This window comes from Cetorhinus maximus, chromosome 10, assembly GCF_964194155.1.
Source record: "Cetorhinus maximus chromosome 10, sCetMax3.hap1.1, whole genome shotgun sequence".
NCBI classification, from domain to species: domain Eukaryota; kingdom Metazoa; phylum Chordata; class Chondrichthyes; order Lamniformes; family Cetorhinidae; genus Cetorhinus; species Cetorhinus maximus.
The window spans coordinates 87,488,619-87,506,383 of record NC_135888.1 but is presented as its reverse complement, the minus strand read 5'-3'; the positions used below and the strand labels follow the sequence as shown (position 1 = coordinate 87,506,383).

At 43.9% G+C, this 17,765-nt stretch overlaps 1 protein-coding gene across 1 annotated transcript in view; it reads right to left on the bottom strand.

The window, feature by feature from the left end:
* Nucleotides 1–8,087, bottom strand: part of simc1 (SUMO interacting motifs containing 1) — a 37,756-nt gene extending 29,669 nt beyond the window's left edge. The window contains exons 1-2 of the mRNA XM_078550743.1: nucleotides 7,704–8,087; nucleotides 4,098–5,162 (exon numbers count right to left, since the gene is read on the bottom strand). Coding sequence (XP_078406869.1) covers nucleotides 4,098–5,162; nucleotides 7,704–7,877 — 1,239 coding nt within the window. The 5' untranslated portion in view covers nucleotides 7,878–8,087. The remainder of the gene's footprint in view (nucleotides 1–4,097; nucleotides 5,163–7,703) is intronic.
* Between the last annotated feature and the right edge of the window lie 9,678 nt (nucleotides 8,088–17,765).

The following is a 17,765-nucleotide window of genomic DNA, read 5'->3' as shown; positions in this document are numbered from 1 at the left end:
CACCCAATTTAGTCTCTCCAATGTACAGGAGGCCTCATCATGAACAGTGAAAATCGAATACTAAGTTGAAAGAAGTAAATCGCAGTTTCACTTGGAAGGAGTATTTGGGGCCTTGGATGGTGAGAAGGAAGAAGAGGGCGAAAATTCTGGCTGCTATATTCATGCCTCATCGAGGCACAACCTCAACCTCTGTCTCTTTACTATACCCATTACTACTCTCCTTGGTTAAAAGCAAAATACTGCAGATGCTGGAAATCGGAAACAAAAACAGAAAATGCTGCAAAAATTCAGCAAATCTAACAGCGTCTGTGGAGAGAAAAAAAACAGTTAACGTTTCTAGTCCGTGTGACTCTTTTTCAGAGCTAAAGAGAAGTAAAGTTGTGATGAAACTTATACTGTTTAAGGGGGGGGTGGAGCTGGTGAAGCTGGATAGAAGGCAGGTGATAGGTGGAGGCAAAGGAGAGATTGCCAGAGATGTCATGGACAAAAGGACAAAGGAGTGTTAATGATAGTGCTACTGGCTAAAGGATGTGCTGATGGTGGCATTAAGGTCAGAAAGCAGAATGTGATAATAGCAGGACAAGGGTAAGCACTCTGGAAAGAGCAACATGAACAAATGACAGATGGCCCTTGTGGGGGTGGGGTGGGGCGAGGGGACGGTGGTGGGAAAAAAGATTGAAAACAGGATAAAAGGTGAGGATAAAATAATGGATAAAAATTAAAATTGGCTTTTGCATAATGAAATATTTTATTGATTAATTTCTCCTGCCCCCCCCCCCACCCCCCAACCTATCGCAGACTTTCCCTTTTGTTCACCCTCCCCCACCCCCTCCTTCTACTGCCTTAATATTCTTATTTCTATCTTTCTTCAGTTCTGATGAAAGGTCATTGACCTGAAACATTCCAACTCAGTTTCTTTCCACAGATGCTGCCAGACCTGCTGAGTACTTCCAGCCATTTTTGTTTTTATCTCAGATTTCCAGTATCTGCAGTACTTTGCTTTCATAATATAATGCAAAATGACAATGCAGTAAGAAAATACATTGGCACCAAGCCCAGTCTAAATACTGTCTGAAATACTGAATTTCCAGCCTGGTGAGCAGATCAAGAGAGTTGCATAGGCTAGGAAGGTGATCCGGACCAAGAAGACTACAAATCCTGGTCTGTGCTGTGTTAGCTGATCACATCATAGTTGCTTTGATTAGGGTTGGCGAGTGAAAATCAGCTGGAGTTTCTGCTATCCAGCAGGGCCTATGTGTGGGCACTGAGTGAGGCCCAAGTTGGGCTTGGCTGTGGTGCCTCCTGTTTCAAACAGGCAGCTGACTCACAATTAATTTTAACTCAATTAATTAATGAGCACTTGGGTGAGGCACCATACTGTGCCAATGTAGGAAGATACCCAACCCAGGCATTAATGCCATTAGGAAGATGAAAACTAGTAAGAAAAGAAAAATCTTATAAAAAATGATTAGGAGAAAAAAAGGCTGAGCGCTACTGATTATAACTGCCCTACTATCTCTTTATATGGCCTGGTGTCAAATTTTGTTTAATAATGCTGCCGAGAATCACCGTGGAATGTTTTACAATGTTAAAAGCAATATATAAATACAAGTTGTTGTGGACATTGGAAGCACGACTCATTATTAGCCATCCCTAGCTTCCTTTGAGAAGCTTGAGTGATTTTTTTTCTTGAAGCACTGTTGTTTGTGTGATGAAGGTACTCCCACAGTACTGTTAGAGAGGAAATTCCAGGATTTTGACCCTGCGATGGAGAAGAAACAGCAATATATGTCCAAGTATTTATGGTGTGTTACTCAGAGGGGTATTTGGAGGTGATGGTGTTCTCATGTGCCTAGTGGCCTTGTCCTTCCAGCTGGCAGCAATTGTGGGTTTAAAAATTGCTGCAAAGGAGCCTAGGAAAGTTTTTGCAATGCATCCTACAGATGGTTGAGGGAGTGACTGTTTAGGTAGTGGATGAAGTATCAATGTAATAGCCTGCTTTTTCCTGGATGGTATCCAGTCAGCTAAGTGGAGAGTATTCCACCAGAAGTTCTGACGTGTTTTGTAAGTGATGGAGAGACCTGGGGAGTTAGACGGTGATCCACTTTTTGTTCGCATGGCTATACTGGACTCAAAAAAATGCAAAGGCAAGTCACTTACTCTGCATTATTTGGATATTTTGTTTAAACAAAAAGGTTGTGATGTTCTGAGATTAAACTATTTGTTTATTCATTCTGTCAACCAGTTTCTAAATGGCCAATTCATATTTCTGAGGAAATTCCTGTTTAAAGGGCCTGTTGGCACCATGCTTTTGAAAAAGGATTTTTCATCTGGGGCAGGCTTAAAACCACCGAGAGACAAAGTGAGGGTTTCTGCCCCATTCCTAGTTAAGGTCCCAAGATAATCAGATCATGATCCTGTTTTAGTGATGTAAATCTACAGTGTACAACCACCTGATATACACTAATTCCCAATCTCAGGGAAGATTGTGAGCTGGAGATTAAATTTTTTTTGGAACAATTTAATTCATCAACAGTAGCATCCATATGACTGAAAAAGAGTGCTATTTTTCTCCTTCTTGCACGATTACAGGTGTTTTTCTTAATCAGCTCTGATGTTCCTATCTATTCCTGTTGTTCATCAATGGGAGTGCAGGAAGGGGAAAAAATATTGTTCTTTTCCGCCTCAATTATTTACACTCCACTTGGAAGTACTTAGGGTGGAATTTAATGCCTCCCCCTCCCCCTCCCTCCACCACTCCCCAGAACAGGATGTGGTTCAGGATTCAATAAATATTTCTAGGATAACTAGATAATTGCATCCACAATAGTGTAGCAAATTAGGGGTGGAACTTAATCCAGGTGACAAGGGGTGGTGGGGGGGTCCCATCCAATGGCTGGACTCTTGGTGAGAGCCCCATGTCGTCCATCGTAGTAAGTGCCCAGGCACTTAACTAGCTACCATTGGGCCTTCCACAGGACTGAGGACCCTGAGGACGGAAATCCCACCCATCCACAGAGCTGCCGCCTCTGATTGACAGCTACTTGCAATTCATCCACCAGAGGTTCAGAATCATTGAGGGACCCGAGGCCAAAGGTGATTGGGGGAAGAAGTATTTGGAAGCAAGGGCAAGGGCAGAGGGCCGCCCGGTCCTCCCAGAGGCTGCAAGCAAACCCAACAAGGGTTTGCTTTAGGGGCTTTCTGAATGGCAACTCCCCTGCTTTCCATTGGTTAAATACCAGCGAGATGAGGCCCTTAAGTGAGCATTAATTGCCCACTTAAGGGGTTCAATTAGTGTCCAGATGGGGAGGCCATCCACAAGTCTTCCTGCCTCCACCTAGGGACCCCACCTGGCACCCTCCCACCCAATTAAATGCCCCTGCACCTCCAAACTCGTCGCTGGGGAGGGGAACATTAAATTCCATCCTAGGTACTTCCAAGTGGAGCGTAAACAATTCACTATTCCCCTTTTGTGCTGTTGGTCAAGATAAATCTTCACAACTTTGTTTCCATCTGACTGAACTACTGTTAGCCAAAAGTAAGGGATGAAATATCCTAGTGATTCAATCCACTTCTTTAAGTTATTAAGTATTCAGAACACTGATGGACCTGAAAGATTAGGATGTAAGACACATGACGGTCAATCCAAGATACTGAAACTTCACCTCATTTGACAATGTTCTAGTGCATCCATTATTTATGTAGCTATTCAGCTGCACGGTGTTGTTTTTATTTTTGGTTACAGATGTTCTTCTTAGTCAGCTCTGATGTTCCTGATGTTGTTCATCAATGGGAGTGCAGGAAGGAAAAAAGTATTGTTCTTTTCTTCCATTTCAAAAAAGGAATCAGGAATCTTATGAAGAGGCATCAAATTTTAAAAATCAACAACATTTAAAAGATATCAAAATGGGGCATTAAATGGTTGATGTTCATGGTGAGATGGCCTGATGTACAAATCTACATTGGAACATATGCTTGTTTCTTTCCATCAAGGAACACAAGAGACAACACCACATGTAACTATTGCTAATCCATAAGCATTATACAATTGGTTGAACCTCCATCTCTTTGTGATTATATTTGTCAGCAGGACCTACCTTGTGCCATTTTTCATTTCTAGAACGCTTAACAAACAGATGTTGAACTGGTGCTCCGATGAGATATTGAAAACTTTGCAATGGCTCTTTGTCCACTGAACAATTAGGGCTGTCCACTGAACAATTAGGGCTGTCCACTGAACAATTAGGGCTTGTTTCCTTCACTTCATCCGATGCAAGCACATGGTCTTCAGTTTCCTCTGATGACAGAACCTGATTCCCAGACTGATGTGATACCAGTACAGAGTCCTGTGCTTTGTTTTCAATTGGAAAACACTTCACTTCACTTCTCTTCCTGTGACCCTGCTGCTGCTCCCAAGGTTCTAGTAATGGCATGCTTATGTCAGGAGAAGAGTGATCAAAAGTGTGTTCCAGTTCAAACTCCTCAGAGTTATGAGGTACCAATGATGGTATACCTTCAATATCTGTATTTAAATCAGTTTTAGGTCCATCAACTGTGCCATTAATTGTTTCCTCAAAGCTGCTTTTTAAGTGATCTCCCAAAAGATCCCCAGCACTGCTTGGTGAGGAATACGGAATGGGTGCATCCGGTGAAAATGTTTCCAGAGATTCCACATCACTGTTTACACAAGTGTCACTGGTTGAATCCGCACTGCAAACAGAATTGTGACTTATTTGATTTGACGTAACAAACAAGTTTGCTTTTCTTGCAGTATCATGAGAGTCTTGACTTTCATCAAGACCAATGAAGTCTAGTTCTGGCAATGGGTCTTCATCAGTAAGTTTATTGGAAACGGGTACAAGCGAATTTTCCTCAGTCGTGACTTCAACCGTCAAAACAGGTGGAGATTCAAGGTCAGGTTCATCCTTGCCTATTGTCCAATCAGACTGTAAGCCAGGAAAATGGTATTCCTCATTACTATCTGACAGATCTTCATCAGAATCAAGTACAACATGACTCATGTTGCTGGAAACAGGAGCCTGTGGGCTTTTCTCTGCTCGGTTACAGTTTGTTGAATTGACCTGCATCCTTCCCATGCCTTCTTCAGCACTATTCACTTGATTGTGCACTTCACTTTCTTCTCCTGTCAAATCAATATTGTCCTGAAAGAAAAAGAGAAACATCAAGTATTTTACTTTAGAGTTAAGAAATGTTTTTGCAGTGATAAAAGCAGAAATGCTGCAAAAGCTCAGCAGGTCAGGCAGCATTTGTGGAGAGAAACAGAGTTAACATTTAGGTCAATGATGACCCTTCATCAGTTCTGGTTGTCACCAACATGAAATGTTAACTCCGTTTCTCTCCATAGCTGCTGCCTGACCTGCTGAGTATTTGCGGCATTTTCTGTTTTTATTTCAGATTTCCAGCATCTGCAGTATTTGATGTTTGTGTTATCTTTATGCAGGGCTATGCTCAATCTATAACACCATGCAGACTGAATGTTCTTGGTATTGTAAAAATTAAAGAGAATTCCTGGAATCAGTTCCTTGGTGTCATTAGTACCAATCAGTTGAAGACACAACTGCCAAGTTTAGTGCTTGGATTGAGGGGAACAACGTTTTTGCTGCAGCTGTTCTGAAAGTAAGGTGTGAGAATCTGGGAACTAATTCCAAGGATAAGCAGCATGGGTTATGTTTTAATTGATAGCACATGTTATAATTGAGAAAGATTGAGAAGCAGTGAAGAAATGAAAAGGCTTTCATTAATATTTTTGTTACTGTTAAGTGATCCACTGTATAGCCAAGCCCAATAGTTATTGGGCAAAGTAATGAATTCAATTTTATCCCAGTTCACCAGGCTGTAACAGGGCAAGTGTGGTCCTAGCTAAAAGGTCAAAATCCGTCCCTGATGTCACATGCATAACCATTGCACCTTAACCCAAAATGACAGATGCCCTGTCCAGTCTTGATACCCTAGCAAAATCAAGCAGGATTGGCATGCACATCAGCCTCACTTTCCAGTCTGCAGTTCACAGCTGCATTAAGCAGGTCACCAACAGCCTCTATGCTAGAGTTGAACAGAACATCACCTTCCCTGTCGACCTCAGCAGTCATCAGGACAAGAGGTCATGCCTTTGGTGCAGCGGCCGGCCTTTTTTGTGTGATTGACTGCACACATGTGGCCATCAAGTCACTGACTGAACCAGTAATGATCATCAATAGTAAAAGATCTAGGCTCCCTGCAGAAATAGGGCAATCAGGAGGACTTTAATTTAGTAAAAGCAGGTAAAGGAGGGAGGGGAGTTTAAGTGGAAAGGTAGTACAAAGTTCTGTCTTCATACTGAGGATACCCTCCATTGTGTTGCGTGGCACTGTTAAATTGGATAGATTCAGACAGATATAGCAGCTCAAAACTGGACATCCCTGTGGCACTGTGGGCCATCAGCAACAGAAGAGTTGTAGTCAACCACAATCTGTAATCTCATAGCCCGGCATATCCCTCACCATCAAGCCAGGAGCAGTACAAGAGAGCATGCCAGGAGCAGCACCAAGCATATCCAAAAGTGAGGTGCCAAGCTGGTGAAATTACAACACTGGACTACATGCATGGTAAACAGTGGAAGCAGCGTGTGATAGACGGAGCAAAGCAACCCTAAAGCCAAAGGATTGTTTTTTTCTTGTATTTCAGTGTCACCTGCAGGATTCCCTTGCTCGTTAAATTCACAAATTTGTCAAATCCTGCATTTTACTGATCTTTAAAGCTGATTCTTTAGTCACAATTCTTCCAAATGAATTAACTCATTTTTCTTCTTGGAGCGAGCTCGGACACCAGCTGTTCAGGCACAGACTCAGGAATTTGTTGTTTTTGATGCTGCTTCTTCAAATTGGAAATTGGGAATTTTTGCATTTTTCCTGATGAGTGCAAGATGAAAGGCTTCAGCAACATGTCTCACCTTTAAGCAAGAAACAAAGTTAACACTTCAGGTCGATGAACCTTTGCCAGAACCAGGAAAAGTTAGAAACGTCTTAAGCAAGTGAAAGGCGGGAGGGTGGAAAAGAACAAAAGGAAAGGTGTTTGAGTGGGTGGAAGTCAGAAAAGATTAAATGACAGGGTCGGTGGTGCACACCAGCAGCAGCAGACACTGCCCCATTGCCTGATACTTGGACAGTACAACCTCACGTGGGCTTTTCACATAGGGTTGCCAACTGTGATCAAACTTACTCCTGGACGTTTCATCAAATGACTTGACCCCCACGCTCCAGCCGTTAGTCGGCCAACACATCCATCCTTGTGACGTACTACCTTCCCACGTCAATTGGAAAGCAAAAATACTTATCACCCAATTGTATAATGCTTGACTGTCAACCAAACAGCTTTTTATTTCCCATTTTCAATATTCTTATAACTGGTAGAGAGAAAAGTTCAAAGAAAATAAGAAAAATATTTTTTAATGTCCTAATGGTTTTTCTCCAGGGTTGCACAGAGCTGTGTCCTGGAGATTGATCTTTAAATTCAGGAGATTGCAGGTTAATCCAGGAGGTTTGACACGCCTGATTTCACCGACATCTTTGTGATGTCACATAGGTGACGGCTGCCAGGATCAAACATGGCGCCGACTCCCCGCCCGTGATAACTGTCATGCACCCTCAGCTACTTCCTGTTTATATTCAAACGCTGTCTGATTTATAAATGCTGCCCACACTCACCTGGCGAGAGTACAGCAGCTCCTTGATCCGCTGATAACGAGCCCAAGCCGAGCAGGAGCGCTGGTGGTGGCAGACTTTGTGGGCCTCGGGTTTGGAGCCCGGGGCCACCACCGTCTCCCCGATAATCTCAACATCCGAGTCATCGTCCGAGGTGATCTCGATCACGTCAGCCATGGTTCCGCTTCCCTGTCACTCAGAGATGTCGCGCCCGAGGCTCGGTTCGGGCTTTGGCTGCCCGGTTCTTCCGCGATTTTAAGGGAGGCTCACAACAGGAATGAGAAACGGCAGCTCGGCCGCCAGCAACCCATGACCTAGCCGCCATCTTTAACACTGGCAAAAGCGCCTGCCGGCAGCTGCTCTGTGTTGCCCCCTGCTGTAACAGGAGTTACAATGCAGTCCGGCACATGGAGCAAGGGGAGCTGCTCACTCATATTCCAGATTAACACTGAGTGAAAAAGAGATGAGATAAATGTATATGTTACATATGACTTTATTATCGGTCTTGGCCTAGTGGTAGAATTCCCATCACTGAGTTCATATGTTTCAGCCCCACTCCAGAGAATTCAGTGCATAATCCAGGCTAAAATAGAATTTAGAGAGTGCTGCAGTGTTGGAAATATTGAAATTAAAAACAGAAAGTGCTGGAAACCACTCAGCAGATCTGGTAGCATTTGTGGAGAGAGAAGCAAAGTTAATGTTTCGAGTCCAATATGACTTTTTGGAACTGAAGAGAAATGTGATGTGTTTTATACGGTTGAAAAGGGGGAGGGCCAGGGATAGGTTAGAGTGCAGGGGGAGGTTAAATGTCAAAGATGTCACAGAACGAAAGGCAAAGGAAGTGGTAATGTTAGTAGTAGAGAAACAGTATTATAATTTCTGAGGTGTAATTTCCAGTTTCCTGATGGCAGTTTAAATGTGACGCCAAGTCGAGGAGATGTTTTGGGTTTTTCCACTGCACACCAGTCACATATTCACACAAAGCTAACCAGGAAGATAAGCACTTAATAATTTAAATTTTCAGGTCATGAAATAAATGATAGAAGCTAAAATGAACAGAAGCAAACTTAAAATCAAAATGTGGAATTTTTTTATAATTATGGAGAAATTTGACTAAACAAATTTTAATTTAGCTTCTCTACCAGTGATCATGCATAGTGATAATTACGAATTTAGTACACCATTAAAAACCCAGTTACACCTTGTAGTATAAGGATCTAGCAGGTATAGGGTTGATGTGGGACTGAGTACAGCACTGCTCACACAGTGATGTAAGAGGCACATGGCCCACATCTGGAGTCAGTCTAGTGTTAGACAGAGCCATGTGTACCAGCAAGCATGGAGACAGCTTCTAGTTTGTACCCTTTACTGTATATTTGTAAATAGTTCTAAGAGTCAATAAAGACTTACAGTTAACCTATGTGTGACCACAAAGATGTCTTCAGACCTACTGAACTGTATGCAACACTCTACAACTTGGTGGCAGTTTGTGGAAAAGCCCAAGACCTTGCAGAAAATGCAGAGAAAAACTAAAATGCATGAAGACTGAGAAAAAATTATGCAAAGAAGCATTCTGACCTGAAGAGAAGCTCCAGAATCAGAGGCAGTGAGGAAAAATCACCAGGAAAAAGCTCCAAAAGAAGGCTTGGAAGCAGGTGGCATATGTTTAAAATTCCTTACTGCAGCAGAAGACTTCATTGAATATTGTTTGGAAGTCCAGCTTCAGATCTCAGAGTGCAGAATCAGCTTCGCAAGCAGGGGTGAGCTAAATCTTTTAAAAGTCCAGGCTATAGCAAGTCCTGAGAAATCTTTAAATAATTCAGAGTCAGAAGTGCAATTTGAAGAAGCTGCATCAAAAGCAACAAATTCCTGAGTCTGTGCCTGAACAGCTGGTGTCCGAGCTCGCTCCAAGAAGAAAAATGAGTTAATTCATTCGGAAGAATTGTGACTAAAGAATCAGCTTTAAAGATCAGTAAAATGCAGGACTCGACAAATTTGTGAATTTAACGAGCAAGGGAATCCTGCAGGTGACACTGAGATCCAAGAAGAAAACAATCCGTGAGACCCTCTTCGTGATCCACGACCAGACTGTTCATTACTAAGCCGCCAAGCCTGTATTGAACTTTACCTGTTGTGGAAGATTGATGAGGTCAGCCAGTAAGGCTCTGGCTCCAAGTACAAAAGTGAGTTCCCGAAACTCTTCACAGGACTGGGCCGACTGAAAAATGCATGCAGGATCACATTGAGAGAGGACGCTAAATCTGTGCGCCTATTCACACCACGTAAGATACCCCACCCTCTCATGAAGCAGGCGTAGCAGCAGTTGGATGAAATGACAAACATGGGAGTCATCTCCCCAGTCAGACAACCATTGGTATGGTATTCTGGGATGATTCCAGATCCTAAACCTAACAGGTCCATTCATATCTGTGTCGACCTGACACAGCTCAACAAAGCCGTACGTAGCCAGAGAAGTATATCCCATGTCCTTAGTGGACGAAAGCGTGACTAAACTCTTAAAGAGCACAGTGTTTTCAAAACTGGATGCAAACAGTGGCTTTTGGCAACTCTCTCTTGATGATGAGTCCAGGGTGATGATAACATTTATCACCTCCTTTGGCAGATTTTGCTTTAAACGACTGCCATTTGGATTCACGGCAGCACCAGAAATATTCCAATGTATGATGTCAGCCATTTTGCAGGGCTTTCAGAGGGTCATTTGCTACATGGATGATGTATTGGTTCATGGTATAACGGTGGAGGAATATGAGAAAAGACTCTCAGCAATCTTAGAACATCTGCAGGAAGCAGGGCTGACACTGAATGACAAATGTGAGTTTTCCAAAATATCAATTCGATTTCTAGGCCACATCATCAGCAATGAAGCCATCACAGCACACCCAAAAAAAAACCAAGGCTATCAGCGAGTTCCCAAACCCATCCTCAATTCCAGACCTCCTATTCTTGGGGATGGGGAACCAGCTAGCAAAATTTTTACCGTATTTGGCACAGATCACAGAACCCTTGAGGCATCTACTTAAAGACCAAGCATGGTGTTGGGACTCACATCAAGAGCAAGTTTTCACTTGTATCAAGGAGATGCTGCTCCCCACACAGAGTATTGGATGCTTCCTCCACAGGCCTGGGAGCAGTCCTGTTCCAGGAACAACTGGATGTAAGCCGCCAATCTTGTGTACTATGTGTCCAGATAGCTGTCGGACATGGAGATGAGATAAGCAGTTATTGAATAGGAAGCCCTCACAGTCACATGGGCATGCAAGAAATTTCTGGACTATATCAACGGCTTCAGGGTTGCGATCGAAATGGACCACAAGCCACTAGTCTCCTTACTGGATGAGAAGGAACTATCAAAGATGCCTTCCAGAAATATGCACCGGGTAGGAGGTTAGTGCTGATTCCATCAAAAACGTGTTTCCAACACCCTACAACATACCTCATTCAGCCAGGTATAAAATTCAAGAGATTTTACAGTGAAACTAATGGCATTGGAGTGAAGTTCTTGCCAATTCAGCTGATCTTCCATGTCGTCTGGGGGATCTCAACCTGGAGAAGCATGAAATCCCTAACAGCATCCTCTGGATTTTCATGTTATTCTATACCTGCACGGACTCCTGAAGACTTTGTGGAGTGATGCCGTTGAACACTGACAATTTTGCCATTATTGACATCACAAATCAGGGCCCTTGTCTTTCAGTTGGGAGGTTAAGTTGAGGAAGTAAAAACAGAAAATGCTAGAAATACTCACAGGCCAGGCAGCATCTGCTGTAGGAAAACGAGTTAATATTTTGGATCATCAGATCAAGTGTCACTATTGACCTGAAATGTTAACTCTGTTTCTCTCCACAGATGCTGCCTGACCTGCTGAGTATTTTCAGCAATTCCTGTTTTTATTTCAGATTTCCAGTATCTACAGTATTTTGCTTCTGTGTTAAATTGAGGCCCTATATGCTCCACCCCTCCTCTCCTTGATGTACATTAATGAGCTAGACTTTAGTGTACAGGGCAGTTTCAAAATTTGCAGATGACATGAAAATTGGAAGTATTGTGAACTGTGAGGAGGATAGTGTTAAACTTCATAAGGGCATAGGCAGGTTGGAGTAATGGGCAGATAAGTGGCAATTAAATTTAATGCAGAGAAGAGATTCAACTCCACATTCCACCTACTCCTGATAACCTTTGAGAATCAGAGGTGATCTTTTATTTAATTTTTTTCACGGGCTGGGGTGTCACTAGCTAGGCCAGCACTTGTTGCCGATCCTAAATTGCCCTTGAGAAGGTGACGGTGAGCCGCCTTCTTGAACCAGTGCAGTCCAACTGCTGTCGATACACAGTGCTATTAGGAAGGGGGTTCCAGGATTTTGACCCACCGGCAGTGAGGGAACAGCAGTATAGTTCCAAGTGGATGCTGTGTAGCTTGGAGGGGAATTTGTAACTGCTGATCCCATGCATCTGCTACCCTTGTCCTTCTAGGTAATAGAGCTGGCGGGTTTGGAAGGTGCTGTTCAAAGAGCCTTGCTGAATTGCTACAGTGCATCTTTTATATGATACACAATACTGCCACTGTGCATTAGTGGTGGAAGGAGTGAATGTTTAAGGAGATGGATGGGGTGCCAATCAAGTGGCTGCTTTGTCCTGGATGATGCCAAACCTTTTGAGTGTTGTTGGAGCTGTACTCATCCAGGCAAGTGGAGAGTATTCCATCACACTCCTGACTTGTAGAGGGTGGACAGGCTTTGGGGAGTGAGGAGATGAGTTACTTGCTGCAGAATTCACAGCCTCTGACCTGCTCTTGTAGCCACGGTATTTATATGGCTAGTCCAGTTCAGTTTCTGGTCAATGGTAACCCCCAGGATGTTGACAGTCGGGGATTCAGTGATGGTAATGCCATTGAATATCAAGGGAGCTGGTCAAATTCTCTCTTGTTGGAGATTGTCATTGCCTGGCACTTGTGTGCCACTTATCAGCCCAAGCCTGAATGTTGTCCAGATCTTGCTGCATATAGACACACACTGCCTCAGTATTTGGGGAGTTGTGAGTGCAATCATCCGTGAACATCCCCACCTTAAGATGGAGGGAAGGTCATTGATGAAGCAGCTGAAGATGATTGGGCCTAGGGCACTACTCTGAGGAACTCATGCAGCAATGTCCTGGAGCTGAGATGATTGGCCTCCAACAACCACAATCATTTTCCTTTGTCCTAGGTATGACTCCAACCAGTGGAGAATTTTCCCTGATTCCCATTGACTCCAGTTCTGCCTGTCTCCTTGATGTCACATTAGTTCAAATGCTGCCTGATGTCAAGGGCAGTCATTCTCAACTCACCTCTTGAGTTCATCTCTTTTATTCATGTTTGGACTAAGGATGTAATTAGGTCAGGAGCTGAGTGGCCCTGGCAGAACCCAAACTGAGTGTCCTGAGCAGGTAATTGCTGTATAGGTGCCACTTGGCAGCACTGTCGATGACACCTTCCATCACTTTGTTGATGAGCAGGAGTAGTCTGGGGGCAGTAATTGGCTGGGTTGGATTTGTCCTGATTTTTGTGGACAGGATGTACCTGGGTAAATTTCCACATTGCTGGGTAGATGCCAGTGTTGTAGTTGTACTGGAACAGCTTGACTAGAGGCGCGACAAGTTCTGGAGCACAAGCCTTCAGTACTACTGCTGGAATGTCTTCACAGCCCATAGCCTATTCAGTATTCAGTGCCTTCAGCCATTTCTTGACATCATGTGGAGTGAATTGAATTGGCTGAAGGCAGGTACTTGTGATGCTGGCGGCTTCAGGAGGAGGCCGAGAAGCATATAAGATTCTGAGGGAGCTTGACAGGTGAGATGTTGTTTCCCCTCGTGGGGGAATCTAGAACTAGGTGTCAAAGTTTCAAGTAAGAGGTCTCCCATTTAAAACAGAGATGAGAAGGAATTTCTTCTCTTAGAGGGTCGTGAATCTTTGGAATTCTCTACCCCATAGAACAGTGTCATTGAATATCTTTAAGGCTGAGTTAGACAGATTTTTGATCAACAAGGGAGTCAAGGGTTATGGGAGGCAAACAGGGAAGTGGAGTTAGGGCCACAATCAGATAAGCCATGATCTTATTGAATGGCGGAGCAAGCTCAATGGGGTCAAATGGCCTATCCCTGCTCCTAGTTCTTATATTATTTTTCTTATTTATGAGAATGGTTCCAGGGTTGAGAAACTTAAGTTGGATATTTGTTTGTCCTTTGAGGTGAAGATGTCCACGTCCATCATCTGGGGTGTTTGGTAGCATTTTGATGGATACATAGATTGGAGAAACTGGGGCTGTTCTCCTTGGAGAAGAGAAGATTGAGAGGAAATTTGATGGAGGTATTCAAAATGATGACGGCTCTGGACAGAGGGGAAACTGTTCCCATTGGTGGAAAGATCGAGTACCAGAGGACCCAGTTTAAGGTGATTGGCAAACAAAAGGAATGGCAACATGAGGAAAAACCTTTTTACGCAGCGAGCATAGGTTAGGAACTGGAATGCACTGCCTGAGAGTGGTGGAGGTGGATTAAATCATGGCTTTCAAAAGAGAATTGGATCATTATCTGAAAAGGAAAAAGTTGCAGGGCTATGGGGAAAGGCAGGGGAGTGACATAGGTGAATTGCTCTTGAAGAGAACCGGAGAGACACAACAGGTTGAACGGTCTCCATCTGTGCTGTAACCATTCTATAATTCTAGAAGAAGATGAGAACGCTTCCATTCTGAGGTACCTTCCAAGGCAAGGTTTTCTTTTATTATCTGTGCCAGGGCGAGTTAGGCAGGCCCTGATGATCAGGTGGGGTGCACCTCCCAGCAGTGCTGCTGAAGCCATAAGGATGCCCATTGCTGCCCGGGCCACCTCCATCGGCCATGGAGTGACATAATGGGAACCACCCTGGAGAAGGCTGCCATTGTGGCAACCTGCCCATGTGCCGCCAGCCCCTCTTGACACTGCTAAAATGCCAGCAGGGGTGGAAAGTGGTTCTTTACTGGCCACAAGTTGGTTTAATTGGCCCGAAATCCAGCGGCTGTGTCACTGAGGTTCCAACTGCTGGTAATATCCTGTGGTGGCGGGAAGGTGTTGGGCTCCTCTCCCGACACCTTGTTCCACTATTTTACCAGGCATCCTGCCTTCTGGCCAATCTCCAGAGGGCTGGTAAAATCCAGCCCCATTTTTCAAGCTGGCTGCAAAGTGCAATGAGGATTCATTGCCTGAGGATGTGAAAAGCACTATATAAATTTTGGAAACAAAGTGCTTCACATGATTCATGTTTGGTTGAAGAAGGAATGTTGGTCAGGTCACCAGAAGAACTCCCTGTTCTACTGATAAAATTCCCATGATACTATGTCCATCCAAACCAGCAAAAACATTGACAAGACCTTAGTTTAATATCTCATCCAGATACGCAGAACTGGAGTGCAGCATAGATTATGAACAATCATTTATAATCTCAAGAGGTAATAGCGCCATCAATGCACTGAATAGGGGAGGCGATGGTGTAGTGGTATTGTCACTGGACTAGTAATCCAGAAACCCAGGGTAATCCTCTGGGGACCCGGGTTTGAATCCCGCCATGGCAGATGGTGGAATTTGTATTCAATAAAAATCTAGAATTAAATGTCTAACGATGACCACAAAACCATTGCCGATTGTTGTAAAAACCCATCTGGTTCACTAATGCCCTTTAGGGAAGGAAATCTGCTGTCCTTACCTGGTCTGGCCTACATGTGACTCCAGACCCCGCAGCAATGTGGTTGACTCTTAAATGCCCTCTGAACAAGGGCAATTAGGGATGGGCAATAATACTGGCCTAGCCAGCAACACTCACACCCATGAATGAATAAAAAATATAGAGTAAATAGAATACCTTATTAATGGGGACCAGTAATAAAATGGAATTTGGTGAAAGTCACAAGATTTATCCTCAAAAAGAACAAACTAATACTGGTTCCTATTTATTTTTGGGCATTTATTGACAGAACATGGGTACCTGGAATACACAGGTGTCTTTTTGTAACTTCCTATTCCTACCAATCCATAATTTTTCCAAATTCTGAAATATTAAATGCATGAGACCATTCTTGGTGTTTTGAACGAACCTTACTTCATATACAAGACAACTACCACTGTAATGATGAGTGGTTGTAACCTGAACCACCCACTGCTGCAATCATTTGCTACGCCCTGTTCCTCTGCCAGACTTGACAAGTCAACATATTTGGTGACAGGCATTTTAGTTTCAGACTAAAACACAAGGCAAAGTGAATGTATCCATTGAATAGCTGAGCAACAAATGCAGGAATGTCCCAGCTTTGATTGCAACTTTGTCAGGTGGAGTGACAGAAAAGGCAGTTCAATTAGTCACAGTATCCCTGGGCTGGGGAGTGGTAAACTAATCAGAGTTCCCACTCCTGATCATTATTAGCACAGGAGCTGTAAACTCAATGGGCCAAATCTTCCAGTCTCTGGTTCATTGGAGACCGGAAAACAACTGAGATGCGAGTCGGGACTCTGTGGAAGTCCCGACGTGTGTCCTTTGTGGGAATTGCCCACTGGGAGTTTCAACTTCTGATGGGCAATTCCTTCTGTTCTCCAGGAACCTCTGTGAATGTCTCTGACTCTAAGTAAAAGTTGGAGGTTTAGGACAGTTCCACGGTAATTACCTGAATAGTTACCCAGGAAATATTAGACAGATTAAAACCTGGTCTAACTCCTGAGTAACTGCACAACTGCGCCCCGCCCCCAATCACCTCTCATGACCACCACCCCCAACTACCCCCCTATCCGTCTACCCTCCTGATGCCCCTTGACTAACTCCAATGACGATGCAACTATCCTCCTGACCACCCCCCCCAACAACCCGACTGCTCTCCCAAACCCCAGCTACCCCCAGAACTGAATACCCATAGTCACCTACCCCCTACCCACTTACCCACCTCACCCAACCAACTCTTACCCACTTACCCATCCACCCATCTTACCCACCTCACCTATCCACTTACCTACGTCCCCTACCTACTCACTCACTCATATACTCAGCCATACACTCATCCATTCCCTAACGTTCATTCATCAACATTCAGACTGGACATTTAAACTTACGGCAGCTTGCGCTGTAAAAAGGGGCGTGCCTTGTCTTCCTCTGAATCTATTACGTCCCATGCAGTCCCCAAGTGAGCTCTACATTTCTGGGACTGCTGGGTTCGGAAGATCCTGATTGAAATCCGGAGCAGCGTCAGGCTGGGGAAATTTCCGGATGCATTGGCAAACCAACGGTAATTGCTGCTCCTCGGAAGATCGGAAGAAGTAACAAATTTCTCCTCCGTTTTCCTCTCTATAACTGAATATGCTCCAGGTTAGCCAATCAATTGCTGAGCAAAATTTCTTTATACATTTTCTAATTCCCTTTCTTTTCAAAGGTAAATGAAGAAAAATGCCAGTAAGTTGACTTAACATCACACCCTACATGAAACGTTCTAGATCCAGTTACACAGCAACACTCTCATTTCACACAATATTCCAATGATTTAGACCGTAAGACCATATGACATAGGAGCAGAAATTAGTCCATTCGGCCCATCGAGTCTGCTCCGCCATTCAATCATGGCTGATAAGTTTCTCAACCCCATTCTCCCGCCTTCTCCCCGTAACCTTTGATCCCTTTACAAATCAAGAACCTATCAATCTCGGTCTTAAATACACTCAATGACCTGGCCTCCACAGCCTTCTGTGGCAATGAATTCCATAGATTCACCACTCTCTGGCTAAAGAAGTTTCTCCTCATCTCTGTTCTAAAAGGTCTTCCCTTTACTCTGAGGCTGTGCTCTCGGGTCCTAGTCTCTCCTACTAATGGAAACATCTTCCCCACGTCCACCCTATCCAGGCCTTTCAGTATTCTGTAAGTTTCAATCAGATCCCCCCTCATCCTTCTAAACTCCATCGAGTATAGACCCAGAGTCCTCAAACGTTCCTCATATGTTAAGCCTTTAATTCCTGGGATCATTCTCGTGAACCTCCTCTGGACCCTCTCCAGGGCCAGCACAT